The sequence below is a fragment of the Ovis aries genome, chromosome 5 (genome assembly GCF_016772045.2).
Source record: "Ovis aries strain OAR_USU_Benz2616 breed Rambouillet chromosome 5, ARS-UI_Ramb_v3.0, whole genome shotgun sequence".
Classification (NCBI taxonomy): domain Eukaryota; kingdom Metazoa; phylum Chordata; class Mammalia; order Artiodactyla; family Bovidae; genus Ovis; species Ovis aries.
In genome coordinates this window covers 85,404,703-85,423,652 of record NC_056058.1, presented here as the reverse complement: position 1 = coordinate 85,423,652, position 18,950 = coordinate 85,404,703, and the positions used below count along the sequence as shown (strand labels likewise).

The 18,950-nt window shown below is 36.6% G+C and overlaps 1 protein-coding gene across 10 annotated transcripts in view; it reads left to right on the top strand.

Moving 5' to 3' along the window:
- The window catches only part of TMEM161B (transmembrane protein 161B), a 72,610-nt gene that overhangs the window by 41,662 nt on the left and 11,998 nt on the right, over positions 1 to 18,950 (top strand). For 7 of the 10 annotated variants that reach the window (XM_004009075.3, XM_042250736.2, XM_042250735.2 and 4 more), the window contains one exon: positions 834 to 990. In XM_004009075.3, coding sequence (XP_004009124.1) covers positions 834 to 990 — 157 coding nt within the window. Of the gene's footprint in view, positions 1 to 833; positions 991 to 1,043; positions 2,706 to 8,572; positions 17,981 to 18,950 lie in introns of those variants that run through there. The other 3 variants (XM_060416612.1, XM_027970505.3, XM_027970504.3) reach the window with 3 other exon arrangements.

Genomic DNA, 18,950 nt, shown 5'->3' with positions numbered 1-18,950 from the left:
ACATTTTACAACTAAAAATTTCCCAGAGTAATGTAGATCATTTTATTATGTGCCAGTGAGAACATGGGAAATGGTGTTCTGGTCCATGATATACTTCCACATTTCTAGAAGGTCTTTTGCAAAATGATATTGATCTTTGAGACTGTTCTCTGGCAGAAATAAACCAGAATATCCAAGAAAAGGGAATGGAATTATACTTTGAGACAATGTTAATTTTAATGTCAACCCTTAAGGATGGAATAGTTTGTTGAAGGAGTATGGTTTTATGGAGAATTGACAGGCATTTCTTGAACTTTTCTTCTAGAGAATAAAAAGTATATTTACTTAATTTATTATTTTAGCCTGCAGTAACTCACAAAATTACTAATCCTCCGTTAGTAAGGTTAGTAATATGTGACATGAAGCCCAACTCTCTTGTTTCATAGAAATGAATATAAGTAAATCTGTATAGTACTCTATCAAGTTATATTCTAAAGCTAAAATATTATTGCTCAGATTCTTTTTTTTTAAAGTAATGATTTATAATTTCTGTGAAAGCTAATCATTTAAAAAAAATACCAACTCATTTTGCAACCATATTTTTAACAACCATTTAAATAATTTTTGGTAATCATTTCAGTTTTATTATTTAATTTACAGTGTATTAAAGTTTAGTTTTGGATGCCAATATTCTCAATCTATTTCTCACATTTTTGGATTCTCATATTTGCACACCTTATATGGCAAATCATCAAACAATAAAATCTCACATTTGAAGTTAATTATAGATAAATCTTCCTAAAGTTGTTTTTCAGTTTAAGTAAAACTTTCTTTCTTAAACCTTTATTTTTCAGCATTGCATTACTTTCCAGAATACCAGTGGCTGGTGGATTTCACAGTGGCTGCTACAGTTGTCTATCTAGTAACTGAAGTCTACTACAGTTTTATGAAGCCCACACAAGAAATGAATATCAGCTTAGTCTGGTGCCTGCTTGTTTTGTCTTTTGCAATGTATCCTTCAAAACATCATTAATATTAAATTATGAATTTGTTTTCCTTTTACAGCTAACACTATTAGATCTCATCTCTGATTTAGAAAGGGTTTTAGATCATTAGAGAATGTTTGTTGAAATCCTCTTTATATACTTGGAAAAAAGTTTTTTTAATGGAGGTAGATAGTTTAAAAAGTGAAATACAAGGAAAGAAAGCAGTTCCCTCCCCTTCATTTTCTGTCTGACTCATGTCACAGAGGGAGCCCCTTTTACCTCTTTTAGTTAGTTCTTTGCAGCTTTCCTTACTCATGTTTATATAATGCATGATAATGGTGTTTTTTAAATTTTAGATATTATTGCACCTTTATCCTCCTTCCCTTTCCTTCTTTTCTTTCTAAATACGGAGATTTTTTTTTTTTTTTGAGAAATCATAAAATATACTCTATGTGGACTTAAAAATTTTGCCCAATAGTTATTTTAAATGCAGGAACCTGTGTGCACACTCACCCGCACACACACACACACACACACACACACACACACACAGAAGTTATTCTGATAGTGGTGCTTGGGAAATTTGTTGCTTGTGCTTGGGAGGTTCATATAGAAGAAGAAATTAGGACATCAAATGAACAAAATAGAGGAAAAATATGGTCATTTCTTGACTCTGGAATTGTTGAAGTTAGTGTCTAAGAATATTTGGCATTATTGGACCTCCTAGAAACTTTTAATGAATTTTTTACTTTCCAATAAAACCTCTAGGTTTACTAATAACACTGAGGACTTTACCATATTCAGATTCCTAACAGATGTTCTAAGAATAAGAAGTTGGGCAGATTGATAGTGTCACGTAGGTTGGTTTCTTGGTCGTATTAGACTCCTCTCAGACGAAGATATACATCAAAGTTAACATAATACGTTTTTCTATTTTTTTTTTTTTTAATTAGAGCATAATTGCTTTACAGTGTTGTGTTGGCTTTTTGCCATATAGGAACATGAATCAGCCATAGGCATACACATATCCACTCCCCATCCCATCCCACCCCTCTAGATTATCAGAGTACTAGGTTGAGCTCCCTGTGTTATTCAGCAGCTTCCCATTAGCTGTCTTTTACATGTGATACTGTGTGTGCTTCTGTGCTACCCTGTCAACTCGTCCCACCCTAGGAGACAACTTTTTACTTAAATCAGTAGTTGCTTTCAGTTACACTGATGAAAATATTATTTATAGTTCAGCATTGTAGTATCTTGTTACCCTCCTCAAACAATTTTCTATTCTTATTGTATAGAAGCTAAACTCTCTATAGAATTCTAAACCTTAGTAGTTCAGATACATCTCTTCTTTTTTTTTTAACTGAAGTATAGCTGATCTGCAATATTAGTTTCATATTTATAGCATAGTGATTCGGTATGAAGTTGTTATAAGGTAATGGTATGATTCCCTGTGCCTTGTGATATATCCTTAGGTTAGTTAGATTAGTGTTAGTCACTCAGTCGTGTCCGACCGTTTGTGACTCCATGGACTGTAGCCCATGAGGCTCCTCTGATGATGGAATTCTCCAGGCAAGAATACTGGAGTGGATGGCCATTCCCCTCTCCAGTGGATCTTCCCAACCCAGGGATTGAACTCAGGTCTCCTGCATTGCAGGTAGATTCTTTACTGTCTGAGCCACCAAAGAAACCTGAAGGGTGAAACGCATCCCTGAGTGGGCTTGAACCACGTCTGGTTAACAGGTATATCCTTGTTGCATATCTATTTTATTCATAGTAGTTTGCTTGTATCTCTTAACCCCATACCTCTAATTTTCTCTCCCTCGCTCCTCCCCTTTCATAACCACTAGTTTGTTTTCTGTCGGGTGTTGTTTTTTTTTTTTTTTTGGCCATGCCACATGGCATGCAGGGTCTTAGTTCCCTGACCAGGACTCCCTACAGTGTAAAAAGAAACTCTACTTAGTGAGATGTTGGATTTCTCTGAATGATTCTTTAACTTTTATCTCTCCCTTTCCATTTATTTTATCCAGTTTTCTTGATTTTTCTCTTACTTTTCTCTTTTAACCCTTTTGTTAAATTTTTATATCAACTTAAAAAAAATTAAGACTTCTTTGAAAGCTCCATTTTCATAGCAGTCATGTGTCATGGTTGTGTAATATCTTTTTAAGAACATTAATAGCTTTTATGCTTCAATTTGTACTTTGCATTATTTATTTTCTGAGTCTCCCTCTTCCTCCCTTTTTGTTTTAATCACTGTCGTGTTCAAAATTGTTCTGGAATGTCTTATGGTCTTTGAGTATCTATTTATATTCGGAAGGAGGGGTTAAAAATTGGAAGTTTCTTGCAGATGGCTGGAGCTTGTTGATTGGTAGGCTTTTTAGTGGCTAATTGAGTGAAGGGCTGGCCGTGTCCCATCTGTGGGATCTAAGCCTGACAACTAGTGTTATGAGAGCTGATTGGGGAAGGCTCAGAGACTCAACATTCAGTGTGCAGGCATTGATTTAAATGCATGTCTGGGTCTTCCCCCTGCCCCTGTTCTGAGCTCTTCATTGTCACCTGAAGTTTTACCTAATACCCCCAAGCCCAGTCTTTTCTGGTTTAATATCTTTAAAATTTAATTCTTCTGGGTTCTGCCAGAACTGGGGGAGAGCCATCACCTTAATCTCTGTAAGTCGACAAAACAGAAGATCTGGAAAGTCTGATTATACTAATACAGACTGTTGTTATTACTAATAATGACTGTTCATTCAACCAACCATCTTGTTTTCCTACGTTTTGCAGCTTTACCTTTAGAGGTCCCTGCTGTCTCTAGTTCCTGACTTTTGTACCATGGTTTATGAATGAATTGGCTTTCTTCTCACTGGGTTCCTTGCCTTGTAGATCTCACATAGTAGAGAAAATTGAAGCCTAAATTAGTTACTACTTGTCCATTTACTTAATGTCTTCCAAAATTTGTTGTAATTTTTTTCTATTGTCATTTCTTTTCCTAGTCTTTGTTTTGGGGAGTTCTGCTTTCTTCCTTGTGTGGTTTATTTAGTTAGAGTTGGGGAGTAAGAGAATTAATAGATGTTTTCCATTTTTTATTTAATCCAGTGACCACTGAACTGTCTTTTAAACTTGTTAGGGGATACCATTTAAAATACATGATGCCATTTGATATTCAGTACCACTGTGCTATCCTTCTGTTGACTCTTTTGGATTGATTTAGGTATAATTTAGAGTAGAATAGCCAGAACAAAGCCTCAAGAGTTGACATCTTCACAAGATTTATATTGTACTGAATATAAATACTGATCATGTGTGTTAGTTGAATAAGACCCCCAGATATTCAGTGGTATACTTACTGAAGAGCAGGTTAAGTTCAAGGGTTTACAATATTACTATTTAGCTCTATAGTATTAAATAAGTGAAAAATCATTTAGTCAGAATGAACAGCATCCTTAGACATTGTCATATTAAACATACTAAAAATATTATGATAATTAGCACTAGCTGAATATGTCATTACTTTTTTCATACTGTGAGTTTTTATATTCTCTGAAATATTGTTTATTATGATATATTCTTGATTTTGTTTCATTCTCTTTTGTTGCTATGACAAATTTATGTTAAAATGCATATCTTGATACCCAGTTTTATTTAATGTGATACAGCCTTTAATGTCTACTTACCAGAGAAATTAGAAAAATGTACTTCTTAATAGCTATTCAAAGTATTGTTTATGTGAATAAATTTTTTACCTTTCATTTCACTCAGTAATGCCCCATAATGTGAGAGCAAAGGTCCTAAGCAGTCTTCAGCACTGAACTGGCTCTCCTCAGTTTGAAGTAGTGCACTTGCGGAAGGCTCCGAACAATAGCATCCCTGCAGGGATCTGGTCGCTGGCTGTCTCTCCATCCTAGGGAGGACAGAAAGTGGTGAAGGGCTTTATAATCCAAGCTATTTTCTGCCAACTTTGACCCTCCTCAAAGCGGGTAGGGAAGAAGAAGGAAAGTAGAATTGTATATATGCTTGGGTACATGATTTTCTTTCGAATGTGTAGCATGTGAGAAAATGACCTGCTACCTTCAGTGTCATGCAGGAAACCAGAATTATATGCCTGATATCCAGATTAACTCCAAAGAAGAGTCTGTTAATAGCCTTTTATCTTAGTTATAACATATCTGGTATGCCTTTCACACCCTATGAACAGTCTAACTGCAGTGACCTCTGTCTGGCTTCTCTTTATTTTCTTATTGTGTGTGCCTACTTATTAGTCAAACACATGTCTCCATTGATTACATAGGACAATGGCTCCACTTAATTCCAGAGTCACACATACATCAGTCGATTCAGAAATTCTCTGCAGTTGTTACTGATGAAATAGCCTTTGTTAAAATGGTCTGCAAATTAGACCCATATAACTTAAATAATTGGTTCACTTCAAAGTTAGGAAGAAAACTGTCTTAACTTTTGTGCTTATTTTCCTTCTTATCAGTTTCTATTTGACATTCTTGTGTTGGACAACAATTATAATATTTACAGAATCTTGAAAGTTTTGAAAAACAAAAGAATGATTTTTTAAAAATATGTGACACTCAAATCTTGAGCCCTGGAACTTAAAACTGGTTCATCTCTTGTTGTCAGCTCTGCTTTCTTCTCAACTGAGACGTACACGCATCTAAGCTATCACACCTACCTCCAGTCTTCCTCCAAAGCCCATATTAATCCTCAGCTCTACACTCTTGCCAGTTTGTAATTCTAACCACAATTTATCCAAGGCTGTATGTTCTACTTCCATTTATGCCAAGTTTATGTTATGTAGAAGATAAAGGGTAAAGAAAGCCTTATAATGAGGATGGAGCAGTTGTAGTAATTGTCTTTCCTATATGATGACCCTTGAAGTTTTAGTTGCTGGAGAAATGTCCACTGATTTCATAATATGAAGGATATATTTTCATTAAAGAAAAAGAGAAAAGTATAAAGGTAAAAATGGTGCTTGCAGAATTCGAAGATCCTTTGGTAGAAATAAAACTTTTAAAAATTAAAATATTGTACAATTGATGGTTTTTTTAAAAAACCTTTTCTTATGAATAAGCTGTATTGCAGAGTAATACTGAGTCAATTACGTGAATTTAAGTGAGAAGAAAGCTGTTCTACAAAGAATGGTAAAGCTTCTCAGTAGTCCTGTTATATTTGGTTAAAGAACTGGATCATTAGTCACATTTCCACAGAGCTTGTATTTTATAGTGTGGATGTTTTAAGGTACAAAACCCCATGATATAAATTTTTAAGACTGTGTTTTAAAATTGAATTTGCCTTGGTTGCCAGACATGCAGATTTTATGCAAATCAGAAAGTTGTGAATGGTTTAAATTGAAATAAATTCTTAGGTTTTCTGTGTTAAATATCCAGTTCTGTATGTAGATTTGTAAACTAAAGGTCTACAGATTGAATGCTATACTTGTTTGCTATAGGAAATAGACAACTGCAACAAAGTAGTATGACTTAGTCACCACTTCTGAATTCCTTAAACGACTCTAAATTATTCTTTACAAAAATGTTCTGCCTTAGATTAATAGGAAAAATGAAGCACTAAACCTTGCAGTGAACTGTGTAAGATATCATGTTTCCCAGTGAAAAAGGAACAGACTCAGGGTACTTGTTTTGTCTTGAAAATTTGGACAATACATAGTTTGTCAAAACCTGATTCTTTAACAAACTTGGAGATTTTCTATGACATTTATACTGTCAAATTCTTTCAGCTAGGAATGGTAGTTTTTCTTACGAATCTAAAAATATAAGGCTAACTGTCATTGTTTTGCTTTATTTTAATCGGAAGATTAGTTAATAGTTTTTTGTTGTTTGCTTTTTTTTTTTTTAAGCCAATATCTTTATGCTTTCAAAAATCTGGTCATCATTTTTCCGCAGTCTGATTAAGTTGAGGCTGGCTGTAAACTATTTTATAGGATGGGTTTAAAGTTGCATAATAGTTTTTGGCTTTTATTTATCTGAGAATTTTAGGTTCGTTTCTTTTCTCTTTAACTAAAATAAAGTAATTGAAGCTTTGTCTCTTAAGAAAATATGAAAAAATGTTTTAGTTAAAAATTTATCGAAATTTTGTTGTTTTTTTTAAACATTTGAAGATACGATCAGGTTATTATAAGAGGATTTTATTTGGTAGCTCTTAAGGATTATTGCTTTACTTAATTTAGTTTTTAATATGTTCTATAGCAGAACCTTAGTATAGTTTCTCGATTTCTCTACAGCAAGAATGCAAAGTATGATGTGATTTTTGAGTATTTTGTTTGCCTTTTCTTATGGAAAACTAGATGTGATAAGTTTACTCATTTGAATAGGAAAAAACATTAGGTTATTGTTAGTGTTCCCCAACAATATAATCTTTCACAGATTAGGAAAACTTTTCGTGTACATGCAAATTGCTTACAGTGGAAATGTGATCTATTTTTAAAAGATAATCACACATTTTGTGAAAAACTTGAGAAACATCTGTGAAAACCTCTCTGTTTATTCCTTTGGATACTGTGCAATAGATTTGTGTATTGGCAAAAAAAACTAGCAACATTTCGTATCAGAATATGATTTCTTGGTATTTCTTTCCGTCTCAAAAGAGCATCTAAATATATTGTTTAATAACAATATGAGGTTAGGGTGTAGGATACATTTTCTTAATCCGAGAATTGGGTCTTGAAGGTGTAAATTAAGTTAAAACATGGTAGTACTTTAACACATCTATGTTATTAAAGCTGTTATCCTAGATGAGAGAAATTCACCATTTTTAAAACAAAAAATAAGCCTGTTCGCTATTTGAAAGCTCTTATCTCCAGCTTAAAGATGTGTCTATTGAAAATACTTCCTACTAAGTAAATCTTCCAACCTGCCCTTGATATTTCTTTTCTGTTCTTGTTTTTGTATCAGTATCTATAAATTACGGCCTAATTACAGTATGAAAAATGTTGACATTAAATTAGAAGTTTAAAAATATCCAGCACATGATAGCAAAAATGTATTCCATCCGTAACTGGACATGGAACAACAGACTGGTTCCAATTAGGAGAAGGAGAACGTCGAGGCTGTATATTGTCACTCTGCTTAATATTGTCACCCTGCTTATTTAACTTCTATGCAGAGTACATCATGAGAAACGCTGGGCTGGAAGAAGCACAAGCTGGAATCAAGATTGCCAGGAGAAATATCAATAATCTCAGATATGCAGATGACACCACCCTTATGGCAGAAAGTGAAGAGGAACTAAAAGCCTCCTGATGAAAGTGAAAGAGGAGAGTGAAAGAGGAAAGATGGCTTAAAGCTCAACATTCAGAAAACGAACATCATGGCATCTGGTCCCATCACTTCATGGGTAATAGATGGGGAAACAGTGGAAATGGTGTCAGACTTTATTTTTTGGGGCTCCAAAATCACTGCAGATGGTGATTGCAGCCATGATATTAAAAGATGCTTACTCCTTGGAAGGAAAGTTATGACCAACCTAGATCGCATATTCAAAAGCAGAGACATTCCTTTGCCAACAAAGGTCCGTCTAGTCAAGGCTATGGTTTTCCCAGTGGTCATGTATGGATGTGAGAGTTGGACTGTGAAGAAAGCTGAGCACCGAAGAATTGATGCTTTTGAACTGTGGTGTTGGAGAAGACTCTTGAGAGTCCCTTGGACTGCAAGGAGATCTAACCAGTCCATCCTAAAGGAGATCAACCCTGGGATTTCCTTGGAGGGACTGATGCTGAATCTGAAACTCCAGTACTTTGGCTACCTCATGCAAAGAGTTGAGTCATTGGAAAAGACTGATGCTGGGAGGGATTGGGGGCAGGAGGAGAAGGGGACAGCCGAGGATGAGATGGCTGGATGGCATCACCGACTCAATGGACGTGAGTCTGAGTGAACTCCGGGAGTTGGTGATGGACAGGGAGGCCTGGCGTGCTGCGATTCATGTGGTCGCAAAGAGTCGGACACGACTGAGCAACTGAACTGAATGGGACCGGATGCCATGATTTTCGTTTTCTGAATGTTGAGCTTTAAGCCAACTTTTTCACTCTCCTCTTTCACTTTCATCAAGAGGCTTTTAGTTCCTCTTCAGTTTCGGCCATAAGGGTGGTGGTGTCATCTGCATATCTGAGGTGATTGATATTTCTCCCAGCAATCTTGATTCCAGTTTGTGCTTCTTCCAGCCCAGCGTTTCTCATGGTGTACTCTGCATGGAAGTAAAATAATCAGGGCGACAGTATACAGCCTTGATGTTCTCCTTGTCCTATTTGGAACCAGTCTGTTGTTCCATGTCCAATTCTAACTGTTGCTTCCTGACCTGCATATAGGTTTCTCAAGAGGTAGGTCAGTTGGTCTGGTATTCCCATCTCTTTCAGAATTTTCCACAGTTGACTGTGATCCACACAGTCAAAGGCTTTGGCATAGTCAATAAAGCAGAAATAGACATTTTTCTTCATGGCAAATAGATGTGGAAACAGTGGGTGACTTTATTTTTCTGGGCTCCAAAATCACTGCAGATGGTGACTGCAGCCATGAAATTAAAAGATACTTACTCCTTGGAAGAAAAGTTATGACCAACGTAGATAGCATATTCAAAAGCAGAGATATTACTTTGCCGACTAAGGTCCATCTAGTCAAGGCTATGGTTTTTCCTGTGGTCATGTATGCATGTGAGAGTTGGACTTTGAAGAAGGCTGAGTGCCGAAGAATTGATGCTTTTGAACTGTGGTGTTGGAGAAGACTCTTGAGATTCCCTTGGACTGCAAGGAGATCCAACCAGTCCATCCTAAAGGAAATCAGTCCTGAATATTCATTGGAAGGACTGATGTTGAAGCTGAAACTCCAGTACTTTGGCCACCTGATGAGAGGAGCGGACTCATTGGAAAAGACTCTGATGCTGGGAGAGATTGGGGGCAGGAGGAGAAGGGGACGACAGCGGATGAGATGGTTGGATGGCATCAATGACTCAATGAACATGGGTTTGGGTGAACTCCAGGAGTTGGTGATGGACAGGGAGGCCTGACGTGCTGTGGTTCTTGGGGTCGCAGAGAGTCAGACGTGACTGAACTGAACATTCTGTTTATTTCAGAAATGAAGATCTTATAAAGCAAAATAAGCTAGCATTTAAAGGAGGTGTTCCATTCAGGTAGAACTCAGGGGTTAATTAAGAGGCTCTTTAGTTCCTCTTCACTTTATGCCATTAGAGTGGTATCATCTGCATATCTGATGTTATTGATATTTCTTGGCAATCTTGATTCCAGCTTGAGCTTCTTCCAGCCTGGTATTTTGCATGATGTACTCTGCATATAAGTTACATAAGCAAAATGCTCATACACAGCCTTGTCGTACTCCTTTCCCAATTTTGAACCAGTCTGCTGTTCTATGTCCAGTTCTAAGTATTGCTTCTTGACAGATTTCTTAGGAAACAGGTAATTTGGACTGATATTCCCATCTCTAAGAATTTTCCACAATTTATTGTGATCACACAGTCAAAGGCTTTACACTTAGGAGATTGTAAATACACTGTTCTGATTTAAGTGGAGGCTTGTGAACTATTGAATGAAAGCTTGAACCTTTGGCCCTAGGCAGAGCATGGTATTTTACATCAGAATATTTGTTTGTGTGTTTACATTATGGGTTATGGAAAGGTTTTGTTCCAATATGGGGCTCAATAAGTAACCGGTTTGAAGATTTATCTAGTATGAATTCTGGGTGTAGGCATTATAACATTTTAGGTGTTTGAGGTATAGGGTTGTATTAACATTTTAACAATATATGATTATACTTCCCACCTGAATTTGATTGCATCTAATTTTGTTTTTTCTTCCTTTAGCGTTGACATACCTTATAAGTTGTTTAATAATTCTGTGGTATCAAAATTTGGCAGTAGGTATAATCTTTGAAAAATTTCTTTTTGGTCATTTGATATCACTTCTGGCTGAAGATGTTATTTTGCTTTTTAGTGTAAGTGAAGGAGTTTGAAATTGTCTTCTTTATAGACTCTAGTATCCATTTTCAGTAAAAATGAAGCAATGTTTTTCCAACCTAGACTTGGGGCCCCCCAGGCAATGAGAGAAATCATAGCTAAGCCTCAGAAGCATTTTTTTGTGTGTGGTGTTTGGAGTTTTTATGTTGTGATTTTAAATATTGCTCCTTTTCCCTTATTATCTCCTTATATGTAAGCCCTTCTTTAGAATGCCAAGAAAGAGATGGACCCATAGTGTTTGATACTAATAAAATGAACCACTAGCTTTGTTTGTTTTATTTTTAAGTTGTGGCGAAGAGATAGATAAGGAGCATGGGATTCAGAATATCCTGGAGAGAAAAGTTTGAGCATCTATTTTCTGGGATGTCTTTACCACTTTTTTTTTTTAATTAGTTGACTGTGTCAGGTCTTAGTTGCAGCACACAGGATCTTAGTTTCGTGATGCAGGATCCTTCGTGCAGTGCGGGCTCCAGAATATTTAGGCTCAGTAGTTGTGGCAGGCAGCCTCTGCTGTTGGCACGTGGGGCCTTGCTTCCCCAGCCAGGCATTGGTAGGTGGATTCTCAGCCCCTGGGCCACCCGGGAAGTCCCATGTCTCCACTTTTAAACAGTGTTTCATCTTTCATAAAACTCCATCTTGCGTGTTAAAAGTTAGATGAAGTTTAAGACTTGTGAAATTGTTCTTAACTTGCTATCTTAGAAAACTGGGTACTTCACTTTGTTATAAGAAAAGCTACACTTTGCATGAGGGAAAGATCCTGTAGTCCTCTGTTTAAAAATTAGATATTTTCCCTTTGTTATTTGCTTTCATATTTTTTACACTTAACCTGGCTTCAATTCTTACTGAAGTGATTTATATCACTTCTTAATCATAAGTAAAATTAAGTTGTGCTTTAAAGTTACATAATTTCAAAAATAATTGTGTATAGACTCTTATAATGCTGGTCTCTCCTCTGAGGAGTTCAGAATATTAACCAGGGAAGTCTTAACTTTGTAGTTTTTCTTTATTAATTGAATTACCAAAAAAAATCAATCATAATGTAAATTTAAACTGCAGTGTTTATTACTTTAGTTAATTAGAAAATTTGGAATAGGAAACTATTTCAAGAGCTTAGATTATGCAAGAGGGCTTAGAGTTATGCTTTGTAACCTTTTTTCCTACCTGCACTCACAGCTAACTCCTCTTAGAAGCATCTTCCATTACAGACAATATATCTTCACCCAGGTTAATGGGATGGGTTTGCACTGAGGGTGGGGCACGTCCTGCCTTTATCTCCTCTAGCTGGAACTGGTGTTTACTGTCATTTTCTTCCTGGATACCTAATCTTCCTAATTTTTTTTCCCCCTCTAGAGTCTTTCCACTTTAAGCAACTGTAGACTATCAGTGTCTTTCATGTAAGAGCATAACTGCAAGAACTCTGAAATGAATGATATTCTAATTGAAAAGGAGAAAAAATAGTAATAGGATGTGTATGCAATGATTAAGTTATAGAGAAGTTTTAGAAGTTCACTTAATCTTTAAATGACATGGAAACCAAATGTGCTTTGTTAAATACCCATTAATCATTTTAATTGAAATTAACATCCTATCAATTTGACAACCTTGCTTAGGCTTAATGTAACAAAATCATGCCAACTTCTACAGTGATGCAGTATACTCTTGGTGCTTATAAATGGTTTAGTAGCTATTAGCCAAAATAGGAAGAGGATTGACAACTATGTTTAGGGAAAACTTATATAATAATGTTAGATGATTTAAGAAAGCATTTTGAAGGAATAGCACAGAATTCTACGTTACAAAGTAAGAACTAGAGTGTAAATATCACTCTTTAAATTCTTACTGTAATTTGCAAAGATTGTTAGTTTTGCAGATATATAAGACTTGTAAATTTATTTCCCTTATTAGAAAATAATTTGGCTTCCCTTTTCTCCTAATGTTCAGTATCATAGAAAAACTGACATCTGTTATTACGAGGTTTAGCCTCTTTAGTACGGTTTGAGATATCTGTGTATTGATTTATAACCAAGAGTACTGCAGAGTTAAATTGAGCAAGACTGTCAGGGCGCTGAGTATTTGGTTGGGGAACTAATGTAAACCAGTGGCATTTGCTTGTTTATTAGTTTTAATTTTTACTTTAAAGAAGTAATTGGCTCAAATACTTGACCATTATACATACATATAACCTGAGTTATGGTGAACATAAGACATTTAGAATGAAAGTAATGTGCCTGGTAGATGTCTTCAGAAGGTATATGCTGGAGCTCTACAGTATATGTATTTCTGATTATATGTGTCCTAAAACATGTATTTGTTATTACAAAGTTGAGATCTTTTTAATCAAAAAGTTCAGAAGTTGTCATCTAGCTTTTCATGCGTGGTTTTCTCTTGTCTTAAAAGGAAATCAGGTATTTCATAGAATGTAGCAATATAACTAATATCTTTATAATAGTCTGTAAGGAAATATATTAAAAAGTTGAAATAAGGACTTCTTGGTTCCCCAGTGGCTTAGACTCTGCACGTCCACTGCAGAGGGCGCAGGTTCAATCTCTAGTCCAGAAAGTTCCACATGCCATGTAGTATGGCCAAAAATGAGTTCAGATAAATTGTTAAGACTGCAGTTTTTAGATGGTACCTCCAACTTACATATAGATTGTATTCTGAAATGCTTGGAAATAAAATAATCTTTTAAGAAAAATAATGCTAAAAAGGAATTTCCTCCCAGATTAGCCCATGAAAGTTCATTTGATCTGTAACTAGCACACATGGCCACGTTATTTTTCAAAGAAAATAATGTTTTTGCTAGTAAGTAGTTAGGAAAATAAATATGAGCAAGTGTTTATCTTGAATCATGGTATTTGAGAAAAAGTAAGAGAAGTTCATGTGAAAGGAAGATTAGCTAGAGTGGAATTAACCGAGGTGTGAACAGTGAAAGTTGGGAGAGGGGATAATACTGCCTGAAAAGTGACTCGGGTGGTTATTAGTGATGCTTCCCATCACACACTTCTGAAGGGTTGATTGCCCCAGGAATAGATGGATAAAAATGAGCTAGTCTTGTACTTCACTTTTTTTTTTGACATTTAAAAGGGGGAAATGTCTTCTAAATAAGCTTTAAGAATACAAAGCCTAAGCCTTTAAATTTAGAACATCCTTTAAATTTATAACCCCGAGTGGTAAATAATTTATATTTTTGTTATTACCACTGATGAAAACAGATCTTAGAGTAAAACTTCTTCTTCATTGTTTTTCACTTTGAGTATATTATCCCAGAGAGTTGTTGGTCTTTATTGTTGTTGTTCAATCTCTAAGTTGTGTCTGACTCTTTGCGACCCATGGACTATATAGCACACCAGACTCTTCTGTCCTTCACTTTCTCCCAGTGTTTGCTCAAACTCATGTCCATTGAGTCAGTGATGCCATCCAACCGTCTAATCTTCTGTCGCCCCCTTCTCTTGTCCTCAGTCTTTCCCAGCATAGGGTCTTTTCCAGTGAGTTGGCTCTTTGCATCACGTGGCCAGAGTAGTGGAGCTTCAGCTTCAGCACCAGTCCTTCCAGTGAATATTCAGGGTGGATTTCCTTTGGGATTGACTGGTTTTAATCTTTTTGCAGTGCTAGGAACTCTCGCGTCTTCTACAGTACCACAATTCGCAAGCATGAATTCTTCACATTCAGCCAACTCTCACATCTGCACATGACTATTAGAAGAACCATAAGTTTCACTGTATGTACCTTTGTAGGCAAAGTGATATCTCTGCTTCGTGACTGCAGTCACAATCTGCAGTAATTTTGGAGTCCAAGAAAATAAAATCTGTCACTGTTTTCACTTTTTCTCCATCTGTTTGCCATTAAGTGTTGGGACTGGCTTGCTAGCATGTGTAATGAGCACAATTGTGTGGTAGTTTGAAGATTCTTTGACATTGCCCTTCATTGGGACTGGGATGAAAACTGACGTTTTCCAGTCCTGTGGCCACTGCTGGGTTTTCCAAATATGCTGACATACTGAGTGCAGCACGTTAGCATTATCATCTTTTAGAATTTTGAATAGCTCAGTTGGAATTCTGTCACCTCCACTAGCTTTTTTCGTAGTAATGCTTCCTAAGGCCCACTTCGACTTCACACTCCAGAATGTCCTAGATGAGTGGCCACATGGTGGTTATCCAGGTCATTAAGACCTTTTTAGTATAGTTCTTTGTGTTATTGCCACCTCTTCTTGATCTCTTCTGCTTCCGTTAGTTCCTTACCTTTTCTGTCCTTTCTCATGTCCATCCTTGGATGAAATAAATGTCCCCTGCACTGTGTGCTTATTTGCTCAGTCGTGTCTGACTCTTTGTGACCTTGCGGACTGTAGCCTGCCAGGTGCCTCTGTCCATGGGGATTCTCCAGGCTAGAATATTGGAATGGGTTACCATCCCCTCCTCCAGGGGATCTTCCCACCCCAGGGATCGAACCCAGGTCTCCCGCATTGCAGGTGGATTCTTTACTGTGTAAGCCATCAGGGAAGCCCTCTAAGAGCTGTAATAATGGTAATTATAGAGGAGCTAATACATATTCTTATGTTCACCGTAACTCAGGTTATATATATGTATAATGATCAAGTGTTTGAACCCTGGATATCTCCCAATTTAAAGGTCTATTAAAGCATAGAATTAATACTGTTTCAGCTTACCTGGATTAGCATGTAAAAATTATTTCTGTGGCAGAATTTGTTATTGTTTAAGTACCTGCTTTATTTTTGGGGGCTCCAGTATTACTGCAGATGGTGACGGCAGCCATGAAATTAAAAGATGCTTACTTCTTGGAAGAAAAGTTATAGCCAACCTAGACAGACTATTAAAAAGCAGAGACATTACTTTGCCAACAGAGGTCCGTCTAGTCAAGGCTATGGTTTTTCCAGTAGTCATGTATGGATTTGAGAGTTGGACTATAAAGAAAGTTGAGCAGTGAAGAACTGATGCTTTTGAACTGTGGTGTTGGAGAAGACCCTTGAGAGTCCCTTGGACTGCAAGGAGATCCAACCAGTTCATCCTAAAGGAAATCAATCCTGAATATTCATTGAAAGGACTGATGTTGAAGCTGAAACTCCAATACTTTGGCCACCTGATGTGAAGAACTGACTCTGAAAAGACCCTGATGCTGGGAAAGATTGAAGGCTTGAGGAGAAGGGGATGACAGAGGATGAGATGGTTGTATGGCATCACTGACTCAATGGACATGAGTTTGAATAAACTCTGGGAGTTGGTGATGGACAGGGAGGCCTGGCGTGCTGCAGTCGATGGGTTCACAAAGAATCAGACACGACTAAGCAACTGAACTGAACTGAAGTACCTACTATGTGCCAGTCACTTTTTGGTGCTCCATCTGAGCAGAACAAGAGACAAGAATTACTGATACGAAGTTTACATTCTAGCAGAGATTTATTTCAACTTGCATTTGGAAGATCAAAAAAATCACCTGTCTTTATTACCTTCAGGTTGGCTTACTTAGGGTAGATGCCCATAGCTAGAGCAGCTGGGACTCTATTTACGTTTATATCCAGTATCCTAGGTAGGATCCTAATAGAGAATGGGTAGTAACTATATTAGCATATTTTGAATAGAATCAAAGTACAGCTTCCTTTTAAAGTGGAAGGACAAGGGTCCTTATCCTTGCTTATCTGATCCTGAATAAGAATTCTTCTGACTATGAGAATGTTTGAACAAACCATTTACTGCTGCCAAGGCAGCTCTATTTTTAAAATGATTTCATGTGTTATTGCTAAACTATCCTGTACCGTAGGTGCTTTAAGCATTTCCATAGACACAGTATACAAAATTGTTAGCTGAATGTACTCTGGATCCAGACAACTTAGATTTAAATCCCAGCTGCCTCTAATCTAGCTGTATGATCTTGGTCAAGTGTGTGCATGCAGTCACATCAGTCATGTCTGACTCTTTGTGACCCCATGGACTGTAGCCCACCAGGCACCTCTGTCCATGAAATTCTGTAGGCAAGAATACTGGAGTGGATATGTATATACCTCATCTTCTTTATCCATTCCTCTGTCCATGGGATCACAAAGAGTCAGACTTGACTGATGTGACTTTGCATGTATGCACGCACCTGCCCAAGATTATGCAGCTAATCCCTTATCAGTCATATCATTTGCAAATATTTTCTCCCAGTCTCTGTGTTGTCTTTTTGTTTATTGTTTCCTTTGCTGTGCAAAAGCTTTTCAGTTTTAAGTAGGTCCTGTTTGTTTATTTTTGCTTTTATTTCCATTATTCTGGAATGTGGATTAAAAAAGATTTTGCTGTGATTTATGTCTAAGTGTTCTGCCTATGTTTTCCTATAATAGTTTTATAGTGCCCAACTAATGTCTAGGTCTTTAATCCATTTTGAGCTTATTTTTGTGTATGCAGTTAAGGAATGTTTTAATTTCATTCTTTTACATGTGGCTGTCCAGTTTTCCCAGCACCATTTGTTGAAGAGACTGTCTTTCCACATTTGTATGGTCTTGCCTCCTTTGTCATAGATTAGTTGGCTTTTTTGGTGCATGGGCTTATTTCTGGGTGTTCTGTCCTGTTCCATTGACCCCGTATTTCTGTTTTTGTGCCAGTACTATCCTGTTTTGATGATTGTAGCTTTGTAGTATAGTCTGAAGTCAGGGAGCGTGATTGTTCCAGCTCCGTTTTCCTTTTCAAGATTGCTTTGACTATTCAGGGTCTTCTTTGTCTCCATACAGATTTTGAGATTTTTTTTGTTATAGTTCTCAAGAAGATGTGTGAATACACCGCCCCCCCCAAACACACACACAATGGAATATTACTCAGCCCTTAAAAAGAGTGAAAAAAGACTGTTTGCAGCAACATGGATGGACCTAGAGAGTGTCATACTGAATGAGTGAAGTAAGACGGAGAAGGAGAAATATCATATGACATTCTTTATATGTGGAATCGAAAAAGAAATTGTAGAAATGAACTTACAAAACAGAGACTCATGGACTTAGAAAACAAACTCATGGTTGCTGTGGGGAGGACATAGTTAAGCACTTTGGAAAGGTAACATACACACTACACACTGCTCTATTTAAAGTGGATAACCAGCAAAAACCTATTGTATAGCGCATGGAACTTTGCTCAATGTTACGTGCCAGCCTGGGTGGGAAGGAGAATGGATACGTGTGTGTGTGTGGCTGAGTCCCTTCACTGTTCACCTTAAACTATCACATTGTTCATTTGTGATAATGCTATAATTAATTGGGATTAACTGCTATACCCCAATACAAAATGTTTTTGGTGTTAAAAAATAAAAACATGCTAAAGTGGATTTCCACGCCCTCTTCCAGGGAATCTTCCCAACCCAGGGATCAAACCCTTGTCTCTTATGTCTCCTGTATTGGCAGGCGGGTTCTTTACCACTGGTACCACCGGAGAAGTATGAACCTGTCTGCCACATTTTTTTTCAATCTGGAAAAGTAGTGATAATAGTTGGCTAATGTAGGGATGAAATGAAATAATTGCTAATGCTTAGCACTTGGCAAGTACTAAATGACAGCTGTTATTATTTTTCATGCTTGACATATAATTTACGTTAAAGTTGCTTTTCTAGATTTTTTGGCCAAACAACTTATTTTGTTGGGTGGGTTTATGCTTCCCAGGAGAACAATTTGATATAACAGAAATCTGGATTCTAGCTGTGAATCATCCACTGATTGATCTTGATTAATTAAGAGGGAGTTCAGATAAAATAATGTATTTGGTATTTTCATATAAAATTTAAATATTTTAAAATAGGTGAGCATGTTGAGTCTTTGGTTGATTTTGAGTACTCAACAGAAACCTGTTTTTTGTTTCATTGTAGTGTGAAATGGTGATCCCAGATGCTCAGTTTTTGTACTGAAGCTTACCAATGACTGTTACAAAAATTTTTTGTAGTTCTCAAAGTTTAAATTAGTGGATGATTTACAGATGATTCCTGTGTTGTGTGTTTAATTCTAAATATAAACAACTTGACAATCACACCCAATAA